Source organism: Oncorhynchus mykiss, chromosome 5 (genome assembly GCF_057628025.1).
Source record: "Oncorhynchus mykiss isolate SJ-2025 chromosome 5, ASM5762802v1, whole genome shotgun sequence".
Taxonomy (NCBI): Eukaryota; Metazoa; Chordata; class Actinopteri; order Salmoniformes; family Salmonidae; genus Oncorhynchus; species Oncorhynchus mykiss.
Genome location: NC_143026.1, coordinates 76,886,713 through 76,909,171, shown reverse-complemented (window position 1 = coordinate 76,909,171; position 22,459 = coordinate 76,886,713). Strand labels below are relative to the sequence as shown.

The 22,459-nt window shown below is 41.7% G+C and overlaps 2 protein-coding genes across 5 annotated transcripts in view; one reads left to right on the top strand and one right to left on the bottom strand.

Annotated features, from left to right (window-relative positions):
* Positions 1 to 1,688: 1,688 nt before the first annotated feature.
* LOC110524576 (serine/threonine-protein kinase Kist) lies at positions 1,689 to 21,393 on the bottom strand. Its single transcript, XM_021604374.3, has 8 exons — positions 17,899 to 21,393; positions 13,699 to 14,018; positions 13,289 to 13,486; positions 11,530 to 11,624; positions 11,228 to 11,304; positions 10,258 to 10,356; positions 5,718 to 5,806; positions 1,689 to 5,582 (listed from the first exon to the last, which is right to left on the bottom strand). The coding sequence occupies exons 1-8, from the start codon at positions 18,206 to 18,208 to the stop codon at positions 5,436 to 5,438; spliced, it is 1,335 nt and encodes a 444-aa protein (XP_021460049.1). The 5' UTR covers positions 18,209 to 21,393; the 3' UTR covers positions 1,689 to 5,435.
* Positions 17,970 to 22,459, top strand: part of LOC110524574 (UDP-N-acetylhexosamine pyrophosphorylase) — a 40,423-nt gene continuing 35,933 nt past the window's right edge. Inside the window, exon 1 of one of the 4 annotated variants that reach the window (XM_021604371.3) lies at positions 17,970 to 18,199. The gene's annotated coding sequence lies outside the window, so the exon portion shown is untranslated. Of the gene's footprint in view, positions 18,200 to 21,223; positions 21,645 to 22,459 lie in introns of those variants that run through there. The other 3 variants (XM_090236034.1, XM_021604372.3, XM_021604373.3) reach the window with 3 other exon arrangements.

Sequence of the window (22,459 nt, the reverse complement as noted above, 5' to 3'; positions counted from 1 at the left end):
ACTCTTTATAAATCCCTGCTGAAGACACACTTTACATTTTTCATTTAACCTTCCTATGGTTTTTGTTTCTTTGTTAGTACAACCCTCTTATTTTATGATGTAAAGCACTTACTTGTATTTAACTTACTATATTTTATTATTACACTCAATGGATGTTCGTCTCAGCAAGGGTGTGTGTGTGTGTGTGTGTGTGTGTGTGTGTGTGTGTGTGTGTGTGTGTGTGTGTGTGTGTGTGTGTGTGTGTGTGTGTGTGTGTGTGTGTCTGTCAGTTTGTAGTCCCACTCTATCCTCCATCCTCTCAGATATGATGAGGGTGCTATGCTGATCCTCTCTGGACTAGGTCCCTGCGGGTCCCTCACTCCCCTGCTCTCAGCTTATTTCTCTATCTCCCTCGCTTCCCCTCTCTCCAGGGAACATGCCTGCGACAGACAGTGATTAATTACATCCCTGTCTGACAGGCCCTCTAGGACAGACTATTCCTTGTTCTAGTTCTACCCCTCTTTTCATCAGCAGACCAATGACCAACTCCAGGCTGAGAGCCATGAATCACTGCAGACAGAGGATTTTGTTTGACCCAAAGTTTGACCCTTCAAACTTGTACGAGAGAAAGAGAATATGGGTAAGTCTCTTACTTCCGTCATCCATGCGTTGGTCTGTCCTCCAGGGGCCCAGTGTGGCTGAGCCCAGGTCAGACAAGGCCCTCTTTATGGGGCAGGCTGTAAACAGAGAGCCCATAAATGGGCTGAAAGTCCCACTATTCACAGTAACAGGAAGCAGCAGGACAATGCTGTTGGGGGCTGTGGAATGCAGAGTGCTACAAGAGGTCTGCTCTTATAGCTTGACTCCTCACACTGTATTCATTGGGTTTGTTTTTACTTGTTTGAGAGGTCTATCCAAGTTCTAATGTAGGCCTACTATGTATTTTAATACCTACAATTGTAAATAAAATTGGTCTTGATACAACACTACATCTTTCATGGGTTCATATGTATTCAAGGCATCATAGTGTTAACCACTTGATACTGACTGGCTTTGTACTTAACTATGACAAGTTAGCCTGAGCTCCAGGCTTTCCCACTATGGGAGAGAGTTCTCTTGACTTCTATTCCTTTAATAATTCTCTGTCAGCACAGCTCCTGCCACCCCAAAAGAGTTGTGAAAAGCAATTATTTGTTTGCTTCTTGGTAAAAACAGCATGGCAGGGCAATCGATCAGAGTATAACAGAGATCAATAGGCCTGGTTAGATTATTAATTTGTGTGGATGTGAGGTCTGTTCTACCCAGCAGCAAGACAACTGTGGGGATCAATGGGCTCCCGAGTGGCGCAGCAGTCTAAGGCACTGCATCTCAGTGCTAGAGGCGTCACTACAGACCCTGGTTAGATTCCAGGCTGGATCACAATCGGTATTGATTGGGAGTCCCCATAGGGTGGCGTACAATTGGCCCAGCATCGCCCGGATTAGGGTTTGGCCGGGGTAGGCCGTCATTGTAAATAAGAATAGGTCTAGTTAAATTAAAGAAAGTGGCAGAAGTAGTAAAAAAAATCTATTAGTGGTAGCAGTTTGTTGTAAAGTATAGCTGTGCTGATCCCTAGTGGCAGTACTATGCTATTACATCATGTGTAGTTTTACTCTATATTGATTTAGCTGGTCCAGCCCATAAAAAGAGACATATAGGACTAACATATATTGTTGACACATAGTCAAGTACCTTTCTTTATTTTGAGATATGCAAACAATACGAACATATATAATCACAGACTTACAATCACAGGGTTCTTTCTGTGTGGCAATGCATGGACTCTCACACACGGTTGTTCCATCATACATACACACACTTGTTTTATACTCATAATATGTGCCTTCGGTAATCCTGATCACACAGATCAGATAGTGTGAGTGATTCACATTCAAGTCAGTTTTAATTCTGTTGGAGACAGTTGTTCTTTGTAACAGGGGGGCTGACAGCTGCTCAATGAGGCGGGCTTTCACAAAACCCAAAGGAGACATGTTGCTAAAAAACTATCATGATTGTCTTTTGAGTGGGGAAGGGAAATGATTTATATAACACATTGGTATCAGTGCTGTAGTCTTTGGAGACTCCTTCAATATTGCCTAGCAGACAAAACATTGACAATAAAACACCTCATTTCAATCCTGTCATCTTTGGTTTTTTTTAATACCATATGGCAACGGGGGATTGGTCTACATCATTGCTGACTTAGATTTTTCTTTCATTTGATCAGTGCTGTAAAGCAGGGTTGATTCAATTCAGTTCAGGAAATCGCCAATTTGTGCAATCTCTGACAACAGCAGTTCTGTAACAGCATAACTCCACTAACTAATAAACCTGAATGAAACATAATGCCTATCAACAAACTGGGAGGATGCAGGAAGCCTCCCCACATACAAACCTATAAATTAATATACATGTAAACACACACACTAATCTCTAACCTTAAATCTCTAACCTTCATGAACATTTGTCCATGAAGAAATGCCATCATGCTCAATGGTTGTGGGGATTGGAAAGGAATCATTGAGATCTATTTTGAATAACACACTGAAGGAGCAGTGTGCCAAAACATCAACAAATATACTAAATGGGAACATTATAGTGGTAGACTCTAGATTATAAACACATAGAAGGTATTGTAGCTACGGCAGTGGATGGATCACCTCACATATTGGTGGTACATCACCCAGAGGTCCTAGAGTCAGTACTTCACATAGGCAGGACGTCGTCAACGATGTCTCAATCAGCATCCACACTTGTCGCATGATGCCAGTTGAATGGAAGTGTGAGTTACAAATGGAGTAAATCGCAGTGTATCAACAATAATGTGCTTTAAATAGTAGTTATTGTTGCTCATGTTAATATGGTCTCCTTTTCAAACAACTTATAAAAGCATCTGGAAAGGTTGGACAGGCAGGACGGAGCTTTGGAAGATCAGCTACTGTAGGTATAGTATAGGAGAGGAAGACGAAGCCTTTCTCCAGCATGACTGCTAAGGGGTGCTGCAGTATTTATATAGATGGGCAGGATGCCACTAGCCCCCTGCCTGAAACCGTTCTAGTTTCAATGCCGGCCTACTGATTCAGAAGCCCCTGTGCCCCGCCTAAGATTCACAGGGTCATTGGACTGAATAAGAGCAGCAGACAAACAAGGGGGAGAGTCAAAAATGCAGAATAAATACTGCCTCTAACATTTCAGTTCAGTGCATGCAACAATTTGTTGTTCATTTCAACATCTTCAACACACGACATAGAATAATTCAAGAATTTTGTAGCCTATAATCTCACCATAGTCACGCCTAAACTAGCTGTTCTCACACATCGATTTGTCATGCAGACTATAAAACTCAGACAGACAAAACTGGAATAGTCGGCTACAACACTGACACAGCTGTAATGCTCTCCAACTGAAATATTCAACTGTGAAAACCCTATTCATGGTTTCTGAGCGTACAGTAGGCTTGTTGCTATGTACTGTACAGAGCTAGGGAATGACCCATCCCTTTCATAACGTATCGAAAACTTAACTTCCATTCACATCAGCCCAACCAATTAGGAGTAAACATAGTATATGTGGCAATTTGGACAAAATTGAATAACACTATATATGGTAGAAATTATTATATAAAAACATATGGTAGAAATTACAAAAAAAGTATATATATTTTTTTATGTACCATAGAAAAGTGCCACAGTTGAATTGTTGGACTTTTAGTCTCAGAACGTGATTCTACTGATGTTTGAGTTGTACCTTCAGAATTCAAGTCTCAAAACAAACAGCATCTCATAAACAAAATAAGTCATAGGAAGGTAACTTTGGATAAGATGAAATTGTGGCTCAGCCTTCAACAAGAGGCCCAAGATCAATCAGTAGGAACGGTTTCAATTACTTAAAGATAACATATTCAAGTAGTATGAAAAAAAAACTAGGGCCCCAAGCTAAACAGCCTGCTAGGTTTACGAGAGAAACCCATAGGGCACTTGGTACTGTACTCTTTGTGCTCTATAAAAAGGTAGGTGGACATAAAGTCATTCTCTTGTTCGGGGTTTGACATCAGCCCAGTGTGGAGTGGGAAAGTATGGATTTATCCATCTACTGAGAGTCAAGCCATCTCCCTCTGATAAACATATGACCAATCTGGATCAATGTTAAAAGCAGACTCCAGCAGTATACATCCCAATAGGAGGATATGGAAATTTGTGAAAGGACAGATTTGTATAATCCATACTGTAGCTACATACAGTAATTAAAGCTACAGGGCATATTAAGTTAACCCTGGCCCTAGAGGCTGCAGAAAGCAGAGTGGTGATCTGATATACAGTTGAAGTTGGAAGTTTACATACACCTTAGCCAAATACATTTAAACTCAGTTTTTCACAATTCCTGACATTTAATCAGAGTAAAAATTCCCTGTCTTAGGTCAGTTAGGATCACCACTTTATTTTAAGAATGTAAAATGTCAGATTAATAGTAAAGAGAATGATTTCAGCTTTTATTTCATCACATTCCCAGTGGATCAGAGGACATTTCTCCATAAAGTACTATCTTTGTCCCCATGTGCAGTTGCAAATGGTAGTCTGGCTTTTTTATGGCGGTTTTGGAGCAGTGGCTTCTTCCTTGCAGAGCGGCCTTTCAGGTTATGTCGATATAGGACTCGTTTCACTGTGGATATAGATACATTTGTACCAGTTTCTTCCAGCATCTTCACAGGGTCCTTTGCTGTTGTTCTGGGATTGATTTGCACTTTTCGAACCAAAGTACATTCATCTCTAGGAGACAGAACACATCTCCTTCCTGAGCGGTATGACAGCTGGTCCCATGGTGTTTATACTTGCGTACTATTGTTTGTACAGGTGAACGTGGTATCTTCAGGCGTTTGGAAATTGCTCCCAAGGATGAACCAGAGTTGTGGAGGTCTACAATGTTTTTTCTGAGGTCTTGGCTGATTTCTTTAGATTTTCCCATGATGTCAAGCAAAGAGGCACTGATTTTGAAGGTAGGCCTTGAAATACATCCACAGCTACACATCCAATGGACTCAAATTATGTCAATTAGCCTATCAGAAGCTTTCTGGAATTTTCCAAGCTGTTTCAAGGCACAGTCAACTTAGTGCATGTAAACTTCTGACCCAATGGAATTGTGACACAGTGAATTATAAGTGAAATAATCTCTGTAAACAATTGTTGGAAAAATTACTTGTGTCATGCACAAAGTAGATGTCCTAACTGACTTGCCAAAACTATAGTTTGTTAACAAGAAATGTGTGGAGTGGTTGAAAAATGAGTTTTAATGACTCCAACCTAAGTGTATGTAAACTTCCAACTTCAACTGTAAGTATACACACCATGACAGAGACTGACTGAATGGGGCCTAGGCGCTTCAACTAACGGTGTGTGAGCTCTCAGTGCGCGTGTGTGTGTTCACTGCACGGTCTGGTACAAGTAGCCTCTCTTGTAAGCACTCAGGGGGTAGAATGTGGCAACGACAAACTTCCTGTCAAAGGTCCGTCCTGTCAGCAGTCTCTGGGCCTCTTTGGAGTCGCCTGCGTTAGCATATTCTACAAACACCTGGGGGAAACACACACACACAGATTAAGACAAGGCAGTAAAAATGCAGATCTACAATATGTACAAATCTCTAATTTGTATGGAAGTATTTAAATGACAATAGACCCCTGGTTATGGGGATAGTGTGTGTCTTACCTGTCCTTTGCCTGGGTTCTCCTTGGGAATGAGAAGAGAGACCACAGAGCCGTACTTCTGGCACTCCTCCTTCATGTCCTCCAAGATGTCTGACAACACAACAGTATCATTTTGATCGAAAGTCACATTTTCAGAGGCATTTTTGACACAAAAAAAATGGTGTCATTTCCATGTGTTTTTTTTATTCACAATGTAGCATCTGATCATATGTTTTAAAAGGATACTGCACGATTCTGGCAATTATTATATTTTTCTACTTACCCAGAAGCAGATAAAAATGTTTTTGCTCACAGTATGAAGGAAGTTAGATGTACAGTGCCTTCAGAAATGATTCACACCCGTTGACTTTTTCCAAATGTTGCTGTGTGACAGCCTCTATTTAAAATGTATTCCAGTTTGACTTCGTCTCTGGCCTACACACAATGTCAAAGTGGAATGATATTGTTAAGTCATTAAAAATCAACATTTCAGGTTGAGTCAATAAGTATTCAACCCCTTTGTTATGGCAAGCCTAAATATGTTCAGAAGTAAAAATGTGCTTAACAGGTCACATAATAAAGTTGCATAGACTCACTGTCTGCAATCAACGTGTTTAACATAATTTTTTAATGACTACCCCATCTCTGTATCCCACACATACAATTATCTGAAAGGTCCCGAAGTCAAGCAGTGAATATCAAATAGATTCAACCACAAAGACCAGAGAGGTTTTCTAATACCTCTCAAAGAAAGGCACCTATTGGTAGATGGGTAAAAATAAAAAGCAGACATTGAATATCCCTTTGAGCATAGTGAAGTTATTAATTACACTTTAGATGGTGTAGCAATACCCACAGTCACTACAAAGATACAGGTGTCCTTTTTAACTCTGTTGTCGGAGAGGAAATAAACCGCTCAGGGATTTCACCATGAGGACAATGGTGACTTTAAAACAGTTAGAGGGTGTTTAATGGCTGTAATAGGAGAACACTGAGGATGGTTCAACAACATTGTAGTTACTCCACAACACTAACCTAAATTACAGAGTGAAAAGGCGGCAGCCTGTCCTGAAAGGCGGCAGCTAAAGTGAAACTGCAAAGAAAAATGGCAAAGAAATTAACTTTATTTCCTGAATACAAAGTGTTGTGTTTGGGACAAATCCAACATAACACATCACAGAGTACCACTCATGTTTTCAAGCATGGTGGTGGCTGCAACATGTTATGGGTATGCTCGTCATCGGCAAGGGAGTTTTTATTTAGGATAAAAAGAAACGGAATAGAGTTAAGCACAGACAGAATCCTAGAGGAAAACCTGGTTCAGTCTGCTTTCCACCAGACACGGGCAGACAAATGTACCTTTCAGCAGGACAATAACCTAAAACACAAGGCCATATTTACACAAGTTGCTTATGTAAGAGTTTAACTTTAGTCCGTCCCCTCGCCCCTACCCGGGCCCGAACCAGGGGCCCTCTGCACACATAGACAACTGACACCCATGAAGCATCGTTACCCATCGCTCCACAAAAGCCCGCGGCCCTTGCAGAGCAAGGGGAACCACTACTTCAAGGTCTCAGAGCAAGTGACGTCACCGATTGAAACACTATTAGCGCGCACCACCCTTAACTAGCTAGCCATTTCACATCGGTTACACTTACCAAGACGACCTTGAATGTTCACGAGTGGCCTAATTACAGTTTGAATGTAAATCACCTTGAAGATCTATGGCAAAACTTGAAAATGGCTGTCTAGCAATGATCAACAACCAACTTGACAGAGCTTGAAGAATAAAATAAAAAACTGCAAATATTGTACAATCCAGGTGTGCAATGCTCTTAGAGACTTACAACTGTAATCGTTGCCAAAGGTGATTCTAACATGTATTGACTCAGGGATATGAATACTTATGTAAATTAGATATTTATGCATTTCATTTTAAATAAATTAGCCAACATTTCTAAAAACATGTTTTCACTTTGTCATTATGGGGTAGATGGGTGAGAGAGAAAAAAAAAAAATCTATTTCATAAATTTTGAATTCAGGCTGTAACGCAACAAAATGTGGAATAAGTCAAGGGGTATGAATACTTTCTGTAGGCAGTGTAGTTTTGCAAGCCAATGCTAACTAGTGTTAACTGACTGGAAGTCTACCGGTACACTCGCAAAACTGCCTCTAACTTCCTTCATACTGCATGCAGAGACAAACATTTTATCCACAAGTTAACCTGACTCTGGGTAAGTAGAAAAATGTCTTAATTGACAGAATATTGCAGTGTCCCTTTAAAAGCTAGAGTCAGCGACACATAAAGTGCACAGCAGAATTGTGCAGACTTCCGCAACAACTAAGAGCGCAGACAAACTTGTCAGCTGTTTTGGTCCCACATGTACAGATACTCTGTTAGTGCATAGTCTTGCTGCTGCTCGTAGCAACGTCATATCACTGAGTCTATATATAGCCTCATCATATGGTTTAGTTCACCGATGACTCGTGGCACTGACTTGTGGTACCACGAGCCCGAGTGTATTTCCATCGCCAGGTTCTCCTTTACCCAAATCCAGATAGCAGATGTTCTGAAAGAGCTGCAAAACCTGGACCCGTACAAATCAGCTGGGCTTGACAATCTGGACCCCCTATTTCTGAAACTATCCGCCGCCATTGTCGCAACCCCCATTACCAGCCTGTTCAACCTCTCTTTCATATCGTCTGAGATCCCCAAGGATTGGAAAGCTGCCGCAGTCATCCCCCTCTTCAAAGGGGGAGACACCCTGGACCCAAACTGTTACAGACCTATATCCATCCTGCTCTGCATATCTAAGGTCTTCGAAATCCAAGTCAACAAACAGGTCACTGACCATCTCGAATCCCACCGTACCTTCTCCGCTGTGCAATCTGGTTTCCGAGCCGGTCACGGGTGCACCTCAGCCACGCTCAAGGTACTAAACGATATCATAACCGTCATCGATAAAAGACAGTACTGTGCAGCCGTCTTCATCGACCTTGCCAAGGCTTTCGACTCTGTCAATCACCATATTCTTATCGGCAGACTCAGTAGCCTCGGTTTTTCTGATGACTGCCTTGCCTGGTTCACCAACTACTTTGCAGACAGAGTTCAGTGTGTCAAATCGGAGGGCATGCTGTCCGGTCCTCTGGCAGTCTCTATGGGGGTGCCACAGGGTTCAATTCTCGGGCCGACTCTTTTCTCTGTATATATCAATGATGTTGCTCTTGCTGCGGGCGATTCCCTGATCCACCTCTACGCAGACGACACCATTCTACATACTTCCGGCCCGGACACTGTGCTATCTAACCTCCAAACGAGCTTCAATGCCATACAACACTTCTTCCTTGGCCTCCAACTGCTCTTAAATGCTAGTAAAACCAAATGCATGCTTTTCAACCGTTCGCTGCCTGCACCCGCACGCCTGACTAGCATCACCAGCCCTGGATGGTTCCGACCTTGAATATGTGGACATCTATAAGTACCTAGGTGTCTGGCTAGACTGTAAACTCTCCTTCCAGACTCATATCAAACATCTCCAATCGAAAATCAAATCTAGAGTCGGCTTTCTATTCCGCAACAAAGCCTCCTTCACTCACGCCGCCAAACTTACCCTAGTAAAACTGACTATCCTACCGATCCTCGACTTTGGCGATGTCATCTACAAAATTGCCTCCAACACTCTACTCAGCAAACTGGATGCAGTTTATCACAGTGCCATCCGTTTTGTCACTAAAGCACCTTATACCACCCACCACTGCGACCTGTATGCTCTAGTCGGCTGGCCCTCGCTACATATTCGTCGCCAGACCCACTGGCTCCAGGTCATCTACAAGTCCATGCTAGGTAAAGCTCCGCCTTATCTCAGTTCACTGGTCACGATGGCAACACCCACCTGTAACACGCGCTCCAGCAGGTGTATCTCATTGATCATCCCTAAAGCCAACACCTCATTTGGCCGCCTTTCGTTCCAGTTCTCTGCTGCCTGTGACTGGAACGAATTGCAAAGTTCGCTGAAGTTGGAGACTTTTATCTCCCTCACCAACTTCAAACATCTGCTATCTGAGCAGCTAACCGATCGCTGCAGCTGTACATAGTCTATCGGTAAATAGCCCACCCATTTTTACCTACCTCATCCCCATACTGTTTTTATTTATTTACTTTTCTGCTCTTTTGCACACCAGTATCTCTACCTGTACATGACCATCTGATCATTTATCACTCCAGTGTTAATCTGCAAAATTGTAATTATTCGCCTACCTCCTCATACCTTTTGCACACAATGTATATAGACTCTCCTTTTTTTCTACTGTGTTATTGACTTGTTAATTGTTTACTCCATGTGTAACTCTGTGTTGTCTGTTCACACTGCTATGCTTTATCTTGGCCAGGTCGCAGTTGCAAATGAGAACTTGTTCTCAACTAGCCTACCTGGTTAAATAAAGGTGAAATAAAAAAAATAAAAAAAATTTTTTTGCCGATCTTCAAAATGACCAACTGTAGGAGAAATGTGTTCTTAAAATGTATCGTCAGTGGAGAAGGTTGAAGAAGGCTGTTCCCTACCTTCATACTCCTCCTCATTGTGTAGGTGGCTGTCGTCAATCAGGTTGAGCAGGCGCAGAACAGGCGAGGGCAGCAGAACCAAGTCTTCTATGTGAGGAGCTGTCACACATTTCTTCAATCAATAGGTTTAAGAAGCCTTCTCTATGGTTTATACAGCTCCACCCAACCTCCCTACTATGAAAATTCTATATGCATATCATAAAGAGGTAGAGTACAAGCATAGAGGAAAAAAAGGGTTGGGATCAGGTGCAGAGAGAGATAAGATTATGCTATAATGCAAGCTATCATATGAGCTGGCTGAGCATGAGGTACAGTGCCTATCATAACCACCCCCCTTGGATTTCTTATTTTATTGGGTTACAAAGTGGGATTAAAATTAATTTGTACTTTTTTTTGTCAAATATCCACACAAAATTCTAATACATGTCAAAGTCAAAGCCAGGTCGCAGTTGCAAATGAGAACTTGTTCTCAACTAGCCTACCTGGTTAAATAAAGGTGAAATAAAACATTTTTTAAAACGTGTTAGAAAAATGTTTGTATTTTTATGAAAAACAAAACTAATCACTGCCCTGACTTTCGAAAAGCTCCCGGGTCTTTGTTGATGAATCTGTGCTTTAAATGCAATACTTGACTGAGGGACCTTACAAATGTTGTATGTATGTGGACAGAGGAAGGGATCGTCATTCAAAAATTCTGTCAACCACTATTATTTCATTTATGTGATTTGTTAAGCCAAATTTGACTCCTGAACTAATTTAGCCTTGCCTAAACAAAATGGGGTGAATACTTATGCAACGACTATATTTTAGTTATATTTGTAAGCATTTGTAGATTTTTTTTCTCACGTTGACATTATGGACTAGTTTGTGTAGATCAATGACAAAGAAAAACAATTAAATCCATTTAAAATCCAGTTTGTAACACAACAAAATGTCTGCTGTGGACTTTGTATTGGTGTTTCTGACTTACCAAAGGGAATACTGAAGAAAGGGCTAAGCAGGGCCGTCTCAGCTGTGCCTCTGTGCTTGGGGTCATTGTGAAGCATGCTGCAGGTGCACACAAACAATAATGTCAACGTTAGGAACCCCTCTCTCAGGAAAATCATCACATGCATTTCAATAAGTTTACAATTTTGAAAATGACAACTTATGTTTAAGGGAGCAAAGTCAATTTGCCACAATGGATCAAATGTCTGCATTTATGCACAAACTAAAACAAAATGCATATGAATGAATGAATGAATGAATTAATGAATGAATGAATGTTGTTACCTCTTGATCAGGTCTCTGAGGTGATAGACAGGGATAGCAGGACACACCACACTGTTACTGGCAAAGATATGGTCGACTATCGCTGCACTGTTGTCCTGCAGGAGCAAAGAACAGTAGGCAACATAACAGCAGGTTGGACAACACACCCATATCTGTCTAATAAATGTATATTATCTAAATGATTTATCTGTGTACAGTGCATTCAGAAAGTGCAGACCCATTCACTTTTTCCACATTTTGTTACCTTACAGCTTTATTCTAAAATGGATTAGATAATGTTCCTCATCAATCTACACACAATAACCCATAATGACGAAGGAAAAACAGGTTTAGACATTTTTACAAAAAATTAACAGAAATAACTTATTTACATAATTATTCAGACCCTTTACTATGAGACTTGAAATTGAGCTCAGGTACATCCTGTTTCCATTGATCATCCTTGAGCTGTTTCTCCAACTTGGGAGTCCACCTGTGGTAAATTCAATTGATTGGACATGATATGGAAACGCTCACACCAATCTATATAAGGCCCCACAGTTGACAGTGCATGTCAGAACAAAAACCGAGCCATGAGGTTGAAGGAATTGTCCGTAAAGCTCAAACAGAATAGTGTTGGGGCACAAATTAGGGGAAGGGTACCAAAAAATGTCTGCAGCATTGAAGGTCCCCAAGAACAGTGGTCTCCATCATTCTTAAATGGAAGAAGTTTGAAACCACCAGGACTCTTCCTAGAGCTGGCCGCCCAGTCAAACTGAGCAATCGGGGGAGAAGGGCCTTGGTCAGGGAGGTGGCCAAGAACCCAATGGTCAATCTGAAAGAGCTCCAGAGTTCCTCTGTGGAGATGAGAGAACCTCCCAGAATGACAACCATCTCCTCAGCACTCCACCAATCAGGCTTTAATTGTAAAGTGGTCAGATGGAAGCCACTCCTCAGTAAAAGGCACATACCAAATCTATGGTGAAGCATGAGTGGCAGCATCATGCTGTGGGGGTGTTTTTCAAGGGCTGGGAGACTAGTCAGGATTGAGAGAAAGATGAAAGGAGCAAAGTAGAGAGAGATCCTTGATGAAACCCTGCTCCAGAGTGCTCAGGACCTCAGGCTGGGTTGAATGTTCACCTTCCAACAGGACAACGACCCTAAGCACACAGCCAAGACAACACAGGAGTGGCTTTGTCTTTGCGTGGCCCAGCCAGAGCCCGGACTTGAACCCGATTGAACATCTCTAGAGAGACCTGAAAATAGCTGTGCATTGACGCTCCCCATCCAACCTGACAGAGCTTGAGAGATCTGCAGAGAAGAATGGGAGAAACACCCCAAATACAGGTGTGCCAAGCTTGTAGAATCATACCCAAGACTCAAGGCAGTAATCGCTGCCAAAGAGTCTGAATACTAATGTAAATGTGATATTTCAGTTTTCCTTTTTAATAAATGTGCCTGTTTTTGCTTTGTCATTATGGGTTACGTTTGTAGATTGATGGGGTGAAAACTATTTAAATCAATTTTAGAATAAGGCTGTAATGTAAGAAAATGTGGAAAAGTGAAGGGGTCTGAATACTTTCTGAAAGCACTGTATGTGAAGAACATATTGATCTATTAGCTACAGGTGGATCAGAGTCCACTGCATTGTATATGACAATAATGTGGTAAAGAACAGTCATTTAAATAGGTGTGTTTGTGCTGGGGTGGAACAAAAGCCTACACAGTCAGTATAGTGGCAATGCAGGCCCAGAGACGGAGTGCCGTGCTGTGGACGTACCTTCCACTTGGGTGACCTGACAATGTCTTTGAGTTTGATGCCGGAGTACATCTCCAGCAGGATGATACCCAGGCTCCAGAGGTCCACAGTGGCCGAGCAGCCAGAGTTACCCTCCGCCTCCAGCCCTGCCTGGGCCAGCGAGTTCTGAAGCTCAGCCTCCGGCGCACGGTACCCATCCGTCTGGATGTACTTCACATCCTTGGAGCACACAAGGAAAGAACGGACACTATTGTACGGGCAGAAAACCACACACACCAAAGTTTAGCCTGGTCCATATAATTGTTTCCTTGTTGTATGTCAACTAATTTTATGCATAACTGATCAACGTACAAAGATGCTAAAACCAACTTGAAAACCCTCCCTTAGAGGTATGTAGCCCACACCAATCCCTGTTCTCAACTCCACTTCACCTGGTTACCCTCCTTGAAGCTGAGTCCAAAGTCGATGAGTTTGAAGCACTCGTCGTCTGCGCTCCAGAGCACGTTGCGGGGCTTGAGATCTGCGTGGACGTAGCCCTCTCGGTGGAGGAAGGCCAGGGCCTCCAGGATGTCTCTTGCGCAGTGCTGCACCAGCCACATGGAGTGGCCCTGCTGCTGGGCACCACCACTGCCCACCTGGCCCTGGGTACTAACCAGCAGCTCAGACACACTAACATCCAGCAGCTCTAGCAGCAGGCAGCGTGTGGCCACACCCACATGGCTGTGGTTGGTGAACACCCCATATAGCGTTACTATGGAGACATACAGGAATGGAACAGTCAGCATAAACACAGATTAGTCCAACGCTCTAACCAACTGCCTCTCATTGCACTCCACAAGGAGACTGCCTGTTAGGCGAATGCAGTAGAAGCCAAGGTAAGTTGCTAGCTAGCATTAAACTTACCTTGTAAAAAAACAATCAATCAATCAATCATAATCACTAGTTAACTACACATGGTTGATGATATTACTAGTTTACCTAGCGTGTCTTGCGTTGCATATAATCGAAGCAACGCTGGGGGATGATTGAACAAAAGCGCATTTGCGAAAAAAGCACAATCGTTGCACGACTGTACCTAATCATAAACACCAATGTCTTTCTTAAAATCAATACACTGAAGTATATATTTTTAAACCTGCATATTTAGCTAAAAGAAATCCAGGTTAGCAAGCAATATTAAGCAGGTGAAATTGTGTCACTTCTCTTGCGTTCATTGCACGCAGAGTGAGGGTATATGCAACAGTTTGAGCAGCCTGGCTCATTGCAAACTAATTTGCCAGAATTTTACGCAATTATGACATAACATTGAAGGTTGTACAATATAACAAGAATATTTAGACTTAGCGATACCACCCATTATATAAAATAACGAATGGTTCCGTATTTCACTGAAATAATAAACGTTTTGTTTTCGAAATGATAGTTTCCGGATTCGACCATATTAATGACCAAATGCTGGTATTTCTGTGTGTTATTATATTATAATTAAGTCTATGATTTGATATTTGATAGAGCAGTCTGACTGAGCGATGGTAGGCAGCAGCAGGCTCGTAAGCATTCATTCAAACAGCACTTTAGTGTGTTTTGCATGCAGCTCTTCGCAACCACAGCGCTGTTTATGACTTCAAGACTATCAGCCTAATGGCTGGTGTAACCGATGTGAAATGGCTAGCTAGTTAGCGGGGTGCGCGCTAATAGTGTTTCAAACGTCACTCGCTCTGAAACTTGGAGTAGTTGTTCCCCTTGCTCTGCATGGGTCGTTACTACTGCTTCGAGTGTGGCTGTTGTCAATGTGTTCCTGGTTCGAGCCCAGGTAGGGGCGAGGAGAGGGACAGAAGATATACTGTTACACTGGCAATACTGAAGTGCCTATAAGAACATCCAATAGTCAAAGGTACAGTGCCTTGCGAAAGTATTCGGCCCCCTTGAACTTTGCGGCCTTTTGCCACATTTCAGGCTTCAAACATAAAGATATAAAACTGTATTTTTTTGTGAAGAATCAACAACAAGTGGGACACAATCATGAAGTGGAACGACATTTATTGGATATTTCAAACTTTTTTAACAAATCAAAAACTGAAAAATTGGGCGTGCGAAATTATTCAGCCCCTTTACTTTCAGTGCAGCAAACTCTCTCCAGAAGTTCAGTGAGGATCTCTGAATGATCCAATGTTGACCTAAATGACTAATGATGATAAATACAATCCACCTGTGTGTAATCAAGTCTCCGTATAAATGCACCTGCACTGTGATAGTCTCAGAGGTCCGTTAAAAGCGCAGAGAGCATCATGAAGAACAAGGAACACACCAGGCAGGTCCGAGATACTGTTGTGAAGAAGTTTAAAGCCGGATTTGGATACAAAAAGATTTCCCAAGCTTTAAACATCCCAAGGAGCACTGTGCAAGCGATAATATTGAAATGGAAGGAGTATCAGACCACTGCAAATCTACCAAGACCTGGCCGTCCCTCTAAACTTTCAGCTCATACAAGGAGAAGACTGATCAGAGATGCAGCCAAGAGGCCCATGATCACTCTGGATGAACTGCAGAGATCTACAGCTGAGGTGGGAGACTCTGTCCATAGGACAACAATCAGTCGTATATTGCACAAATCTGGCCTTTATGGAAGAGTGGCAAGAAGAAAGCCATTTCTTAAAGATATCCATAAAAAGTGTCGTTTAAAGTTTGCCACAAGCCACCTGGGAGGCACACCAAACATGTGGAAGAAGGTGCTCTGGTCAGATGAAACCAAAATTGAACTTTTTGGCAACAATGCAAAACGTTATGTTTGGCGTAAAAGCAACACAGCTGAACACACCATCCCCACTGTCAAACATGGTGGTGGCAGCATCATGTTTTGGGCCTGCTTTTCTTCAGCAGGGACAGGGAAGATGGTTAAAATTGATGGGAAGATGGATGGAGCCAAATACAGGACCATTCTGGAAGAAAACCTGATGGAGTCTGCAAAAGACCTGAGACTAGGACGGAGATTTGTCTTCCAACAAGACAATGATCCAAAACATAAAGCAAAATCTACAATGGAATGGTTCAAAAATAAACATATCCAGGTGTTAGAATGGCCAAGTCAAAGTCCAGACCTGAATCCAATCGAGAATCTGTGGAAAGAACTGAAAACTGCTGTTCACAAATGCTCTCCATCCAACCTCACTGAGCTCGAGCTGTTTTGCAAGGAGGAATGGGAAAACATTTCAGTCTCTCGATGTGCAAAACTGATAGAGACATACCCCAAGCGACTTACAGCTGTAATCGCAGCAAAAGGTGGCGCTACAAAGCATTAACTTAAGGGGGCTGAATCATTTTGCACGCCCAATTTTTCAGTTTTTGATTTGTTAAAAAAGTTTGAAATATCCAATAAATGTTGTTCCACTTCATGATTGTGTCCCACTTGTTGTTGATTCTTCACAAAAAATACAGTTTTATATCTTTATGTTTGAAGCCTGAAATGTGGCAAAAGGTCGCAAAGTTCAAGGGGGCCGAATACTTTCGCAAGGCACTGTATATGAAATGCAAATGTTATAGGGAGAAATAGTCCTATAAATACTATATTAACTACAACCTAAAACCTCTTATCTTGGAATATTGAAGTCTCATGTTAAAAGGAACCACCAGCTTTCATATGTTCTCATGTTCTGAGCAAGGAACTCAAACGTTAGCTTTTTTACATGGCACATATTGCACTTTTACTTCTCCAAAACTTTGTTTTTGCATTATTTAAACCAAATTGAACATGTTTCATTATTTATTTGAGGCTAAATTGACTTTTATTGGTGTATTATATTAAAGCATGCACATACTCCTATTGAATATGCATTCACCTGTATTGTGAGTATGCCTATGTAACAGTATAGACTTTACGTCCACCCCCTCGCCCTGAGCTGGGCGCGAACCAGGGACGCTCTGCACACGTCAACAATCACCCTCGAAGCATCGTTACCCATCGCTCCACAAGAGGCCCTTGCAGAGCAAGGGGAACCACTACTTCAAGGTCTCAGAGCAAGTGACGTCACCGATTGAAACGCCGCTAGCGCGCACCACCGCTAACTAGCTAGCCATTTCACATCGGTTACACCTATACCATCTTAATTAACCCACTTTATCAAGAGATTTACCATTCAAAATAAAGTATTACCTTTATGTTGTTATGTAGGTAGATTGGTAAAAACAAATGTATTGTTTGGTTTTCAAATCTATGCATTATGTATACTGAATATCAGCCTAAAATATCAGCTAAAAAAATCCATATCGGTCGTTCTCTGGTTATTACGATGCGTCAGTCAGGGTCATCATCATCAGGTGTTCGTTTGACGTGGCTAAGAAGGGCTTTACGACATGCCAATGAAGGCTTTAAAAACCAGCGTTGCCAGAAAAACAGTTCACTATGACAGATCAGAGACTAGATTGAGATTTGTGACTGGTTGTAAAGGCGGACAGGCAATTAGCTTGATAAAAACACAGATTTCAAGTACGAGGCTAAACCCTTTGTAATGCAATTCATAATTTGATTCTCAGATTACCTCATCGATGACCAGGAACACTAGAAGACGAGCTCGGTGATTCCATAGATTGTGCACAGTAACGTTACAACCATATTACAATAAAAAGTTCCGTACCGATGTTTTTGTGTCCTTGGATGTCTTCCAGCACGGACCTCTCCTTGTGGTACCCGTAATCTCCGCCCTGAGCGTCCGCCAGGAACTCCTTAACGGCGGCCGTACTCGTCCTTCCCGAGCTCACCCGGTATACCGAGGCCGAGACGCCTTGCCCGAGTCGGGCCTGGACGTTCCAAATTTCTCCAAATATTTCAAACAACACCGGCTTCATTGCCTGATCAACGGTTCCGGGAGATCCTGCCATCAATACTGCGCTACTATCTGGACGGGGTATCTTCCCACTTGGATCCGATGAACTACAGTGAGCCATTGAAATGAGTGAATCAAGGAAAATTAGCTAGCTAGTTAAGTTTTAGACAGTTGTATGCAGCTGCGGGAACATGGCAATCGACCAGCGAGACACACCGATAAAAAAATATCGCACGTTTCGACACTAGCCAGCAATGTAAACGTGTCTCCTCTCCATTTCTCGATCATGGAACTCAATAATACGTCAGTTGCGGGTTTCAACTTTAGCTACCAATAGCTGACATGTTAGCTACTTCGCATGTGCTAACTAATTTAGCTAACTCAAACAGTAATTTAACATGCATGCACACGGTCACCAAATAAACTACCTAAATGCAAGCATTTATTCCGAACACTTTGGTTAATCCAAGTAGTTTACAAAAGCGAAAAATGATCCCTTCTTGATTTGTAGAATGGTATATTTTGTCATTGTTTAGCCGGCCATCTTCCCGGAAGCAGCAGCCGTCATTAAATGGTTAGTATTATTGGGACGTCCCTACCCCCTAACCTTGAGCTCGTTTGAGTAGTCACGCGAAAGCAAACTGCTGTAGACAAAAGTCGAAGAGTGGAGTCAGACACTGATGTGGTTTTTCAACTGCAAGGCTCAGTGCAACATGGCGGTGTTGACATTGTTTATACAAGTTTGTCTTTGTAATGTAAAAATAAACATGTCTCCAACCCCCATATCACACACTCACAAACTAAATATACACTGTGTACAAAACATTAGGAACACCAACTCTAACGGCAGACTGACCAGGTGAAAATTATAATCCTTATTGAAATCAACAGTTAAATCCACTTCAATCAGTGTAGATGAAGGGGAGGATATAGTTTAAAGAATCATTTTTAAGCCTTGAGATAATTGAGACATGGATTGTGCATGTATGCCATTCAGAGAGTGAATGGGCAAGACAAAGTATGTAAGCGTCTTTGAATGGAGTATGGTAGTAGGTGCCAGGCACACCTGTTTGAGTGTGTCGAGAACTGCAATGCTGCTGGGTTTTTCATGCTCAACAGTTTCCCACGTATCAAGAACGGTTGACCACCCAAAGGACATCCAGCCAACTTGACACAACTGTTGTAAGCATTGGAATCAACATGGGCCAGCAACCCTGTGGAATGCTTTCAACACCTTGTAGTCCATGGCCTGACGAATTGAGGCTGTTCAGAGTGTAAAAGGTGGTGCAACTCAATATTAGGAAGTTATTCCTAATGTTTCCTACACTTAGCGTATGTGTGTACATTGTACTATCAATCGGTGAGAGAGCCTCATACCATATTCAATTGTACATATCCACTGTTACATGAATTGCGGCAAAGTTGGTTCCTGTTTCAGTCAGGTCTTCCATCACATTCACGTGAGTCAAACAAAAACTCCCTAATGATTGGTTGACAATGGAGCCTCCCATAATGCAGGTAACGGCTGTAGCTTGTAACTAGAAATGTACAGTCAACTAAATTACCTTTGATCACATGGTTTTTGAAAGTCCATGCTGTCCTCTTGTAGGCGTTACATGAAGTATATGAATTCTGGTCTCCTATAAAAGCAACCAACATCTTAGACGTGGCCTGGCCCACCGTACCTCTTTACCAGTCCAAATAAAATATTGATAATTTATTGGACCAAGACACGAGCCGACAGAAAGACGCACCCGAGCGAGTGAAACAGCGCCCCTCTGATGCTGTCTGGATAAAGGGAGTATGGCATGTCATGCTTTTTCTGGCCAGACCGCATTAAATTGTTGTATGTTGTGTTTATATTTTTGCTTAGTGTAGCTTCTGCCGGCTGGTATGCAACTGTGGAAAAGTTGGTTTGCCTTTGGATAGCCTAGCTTCGGGGCTAGTTAGGGACTGTCAATAAATTGCACAATATAAATTAGACAATATTTTCATTTTACACACCTTTTATTTTTCTAATTTAATGCGTTCAATATTTGTATATGAATTTATACAATTTAAAGTTGGTTTGAAGTTAAGCAATTGAAATGTGGAGCTATTGGAATTTTAACATATTGTCTAATTTACCAATGGTTCCTGACCAACCCCATAGGGATATTCAAAGTAAACCCAAATTTACCATGGACATTATGATTGGGTCACATGCAGCTGCATTCCGAACTGATAATGGTCACGTTCCACTGCTCAGACGCTGCATGCATCAACCAATGGTTGCTCCCACATCATTGACTGTGTCACTATCTAACAGGTGTGACTTGCTGATACATAAAATACCTATCCATACATTGTAAAAATCTAACAGGCGTCAGCCACACCTGGGCAGAGGAACACGCCCGATTACTTGTGTGCTGCAAGTGTTTGTGATGTTGTCAGCTAATCCGTTATTGGTGCTTTAGAGACAAATTAAATCAAATGTTATTGGTTGCATACACATGTTTAGCAGATGTTATGGCGGGTGTAGCGAATGTTTGTGTTCCTAGCTCCAACAGTGCAGTAATATCTAACAATATACAACAAGACACACTAATCTATAAAGTAAAATTATGGAATTTAGAAACAACTGATCGTCAGGTCGGAAAGTCAGAGTTCTCGAAAGATGCCCAATTGTTCGACTTGGAATTCCGAGTTGGATGACTTGTTCAATCCGATTTTCCAGTTGTCTTGAACGCACTGAAGTTAGAGATTTTAGAGTTTCGAGTTCCCAGTTGTTTTGAACGTGTAATATTCACATCATCGACTGACAGATTGCTATAACATATGATGTGGTTAGCTGATACTTAAAATACCTTTCCATGCGTTGTAAGATCTGACAGGCGTCAGCAACACCTGGGCAAAGGAATTCGCCAATTGTAATGCTGTCATGACCAGAAGTCTCACAAAACTCAGTTTTGGACAAGACTGACTTTATGACCAAAATTATCCTATTTACACTTTGTAGTCAATTTTGACCGTAGAATAAATGTTTCTGACTCATATCGATGCACATGGGATGTTTTCGAAATAAGAAGTTGGTTTAAACTTTTAAATGTGAACTTCAACCGGGTATCAAGAGTTGTTACGTCCCAAGGATCTCATTTAGACTTCTCCATAATTAAAGTCAAACGTCACGTTTCTACTTCTTCTCGTACCTGATTGGATGGATAGTTGTTATCCCCTACAGATAGGGGATCAGTCTACAGTTAAAAAATGACAAATAATTATAACGACGGCAATTTTTCTCGTTGGATGGTCTCATAACTATTTTACTTCCCATAGTCTGTTCATGGTTCATCTTTATCGTTAATCTAATCTTTCTGATCTTTCTCAGTTTGCTGACTTTTTCTTCAATACTGTAAAGGCAAAATGTAAGAGTAAGCAGGGCGTTCCCATTCGACTAGTGTGCCACGTCAAAGCGATGTAGGAGGTGTACTCGAGGGGGCGGGGGGCACGGTGGCCAATACAATAATCTGCTGTTCGACGCTGTCCGGTCAAATTGATTCATAGACACAGCGTTGAAGGTAAGCTTATATTAACTCAAATTTATATAATCTTAGCTACATTTACATCGAATAATATAGTTAGCCCCACAAATATATAAACCAGGTTTGTAGAATACGAGGTTTCAATTATCATCATTCGCCCACTAGCTTGCCGTTTAGGACCACAAATGGTATGATGATGATAGTCATCATTTAGTTAGGTTGCTAGCTAATATCCGTTTTTATTAGTTAACATAACCGCGGAATTATTGTTCTATATGATAGTGTTAAATGTGAAGTATTACATTAGTTAGGTAACAGAAATATCCTGCCTGGAAATAGATTTGGTGTATCAAAGAGAGACTTGTGTATTTATTGCATTTTAGAACACTTCCTATCTCTTGGATTGTCTAACGGGAAATGTTCTGTTTAGTGTCAACATAAGTAAACACCACTTGGTGTCCCGAGGATATGGTTCTGGCCTGCTTATTGCAGTAGACTAGGCTTCAAGATAAAACACATTTACGACAGAATTGGGGTGGCAACTTGACTGCTCGGTTTCTGGGAAAATGGTCAGATGGCCATGTAATCTAGTTTGTAACAAGTCCCCTACTGGAATGTCCTCATATATATGTACCTAATGAAGTCACCTAGCTAATGATTTGCTTGAAGAAACATGACAGGCACACCTGTGTCATTATGGTACCACAGAGATCAATGATATACGTGTTTGAGTTTATTTTATTTTTACAGGGACAGTGCACATGAATCAACGTTTCAGTAAAAGTGCCGGTTTTAGCCAGCTGCTCATTTTCAACCTCAGTCCCTGGGCAGGTTATTAAAAACAATTACAA

What these genes read in the sequence shown, in the direction of transcription:
- LOC110524576 (XM_021604374.3), bottom strand. Translation starts at nt 18,208, where the DNA reads ATGGCTCACTGTAGTTCATCGGATCCAAGTGGGAAGATACCCCGTCCA. An exon ending in TTTCTTCAGTATTCCCTTTG is followed by an intron (nt 10,357 to 11,227) that starts GTAAGTCAGAAA and finishes AATGTGTGACAG; the next exon opens with CTCCTCACATAGAAGACTTG. An exon ending in AGAACCCAGGCAAAGGACAG is followed by an intron (nt 5,583 to 5,717) that starts GTAAGACACACA and finishes TGTTTCCCCCAG; the next exon opens with GTGTTTGTAGAATATGCTAA.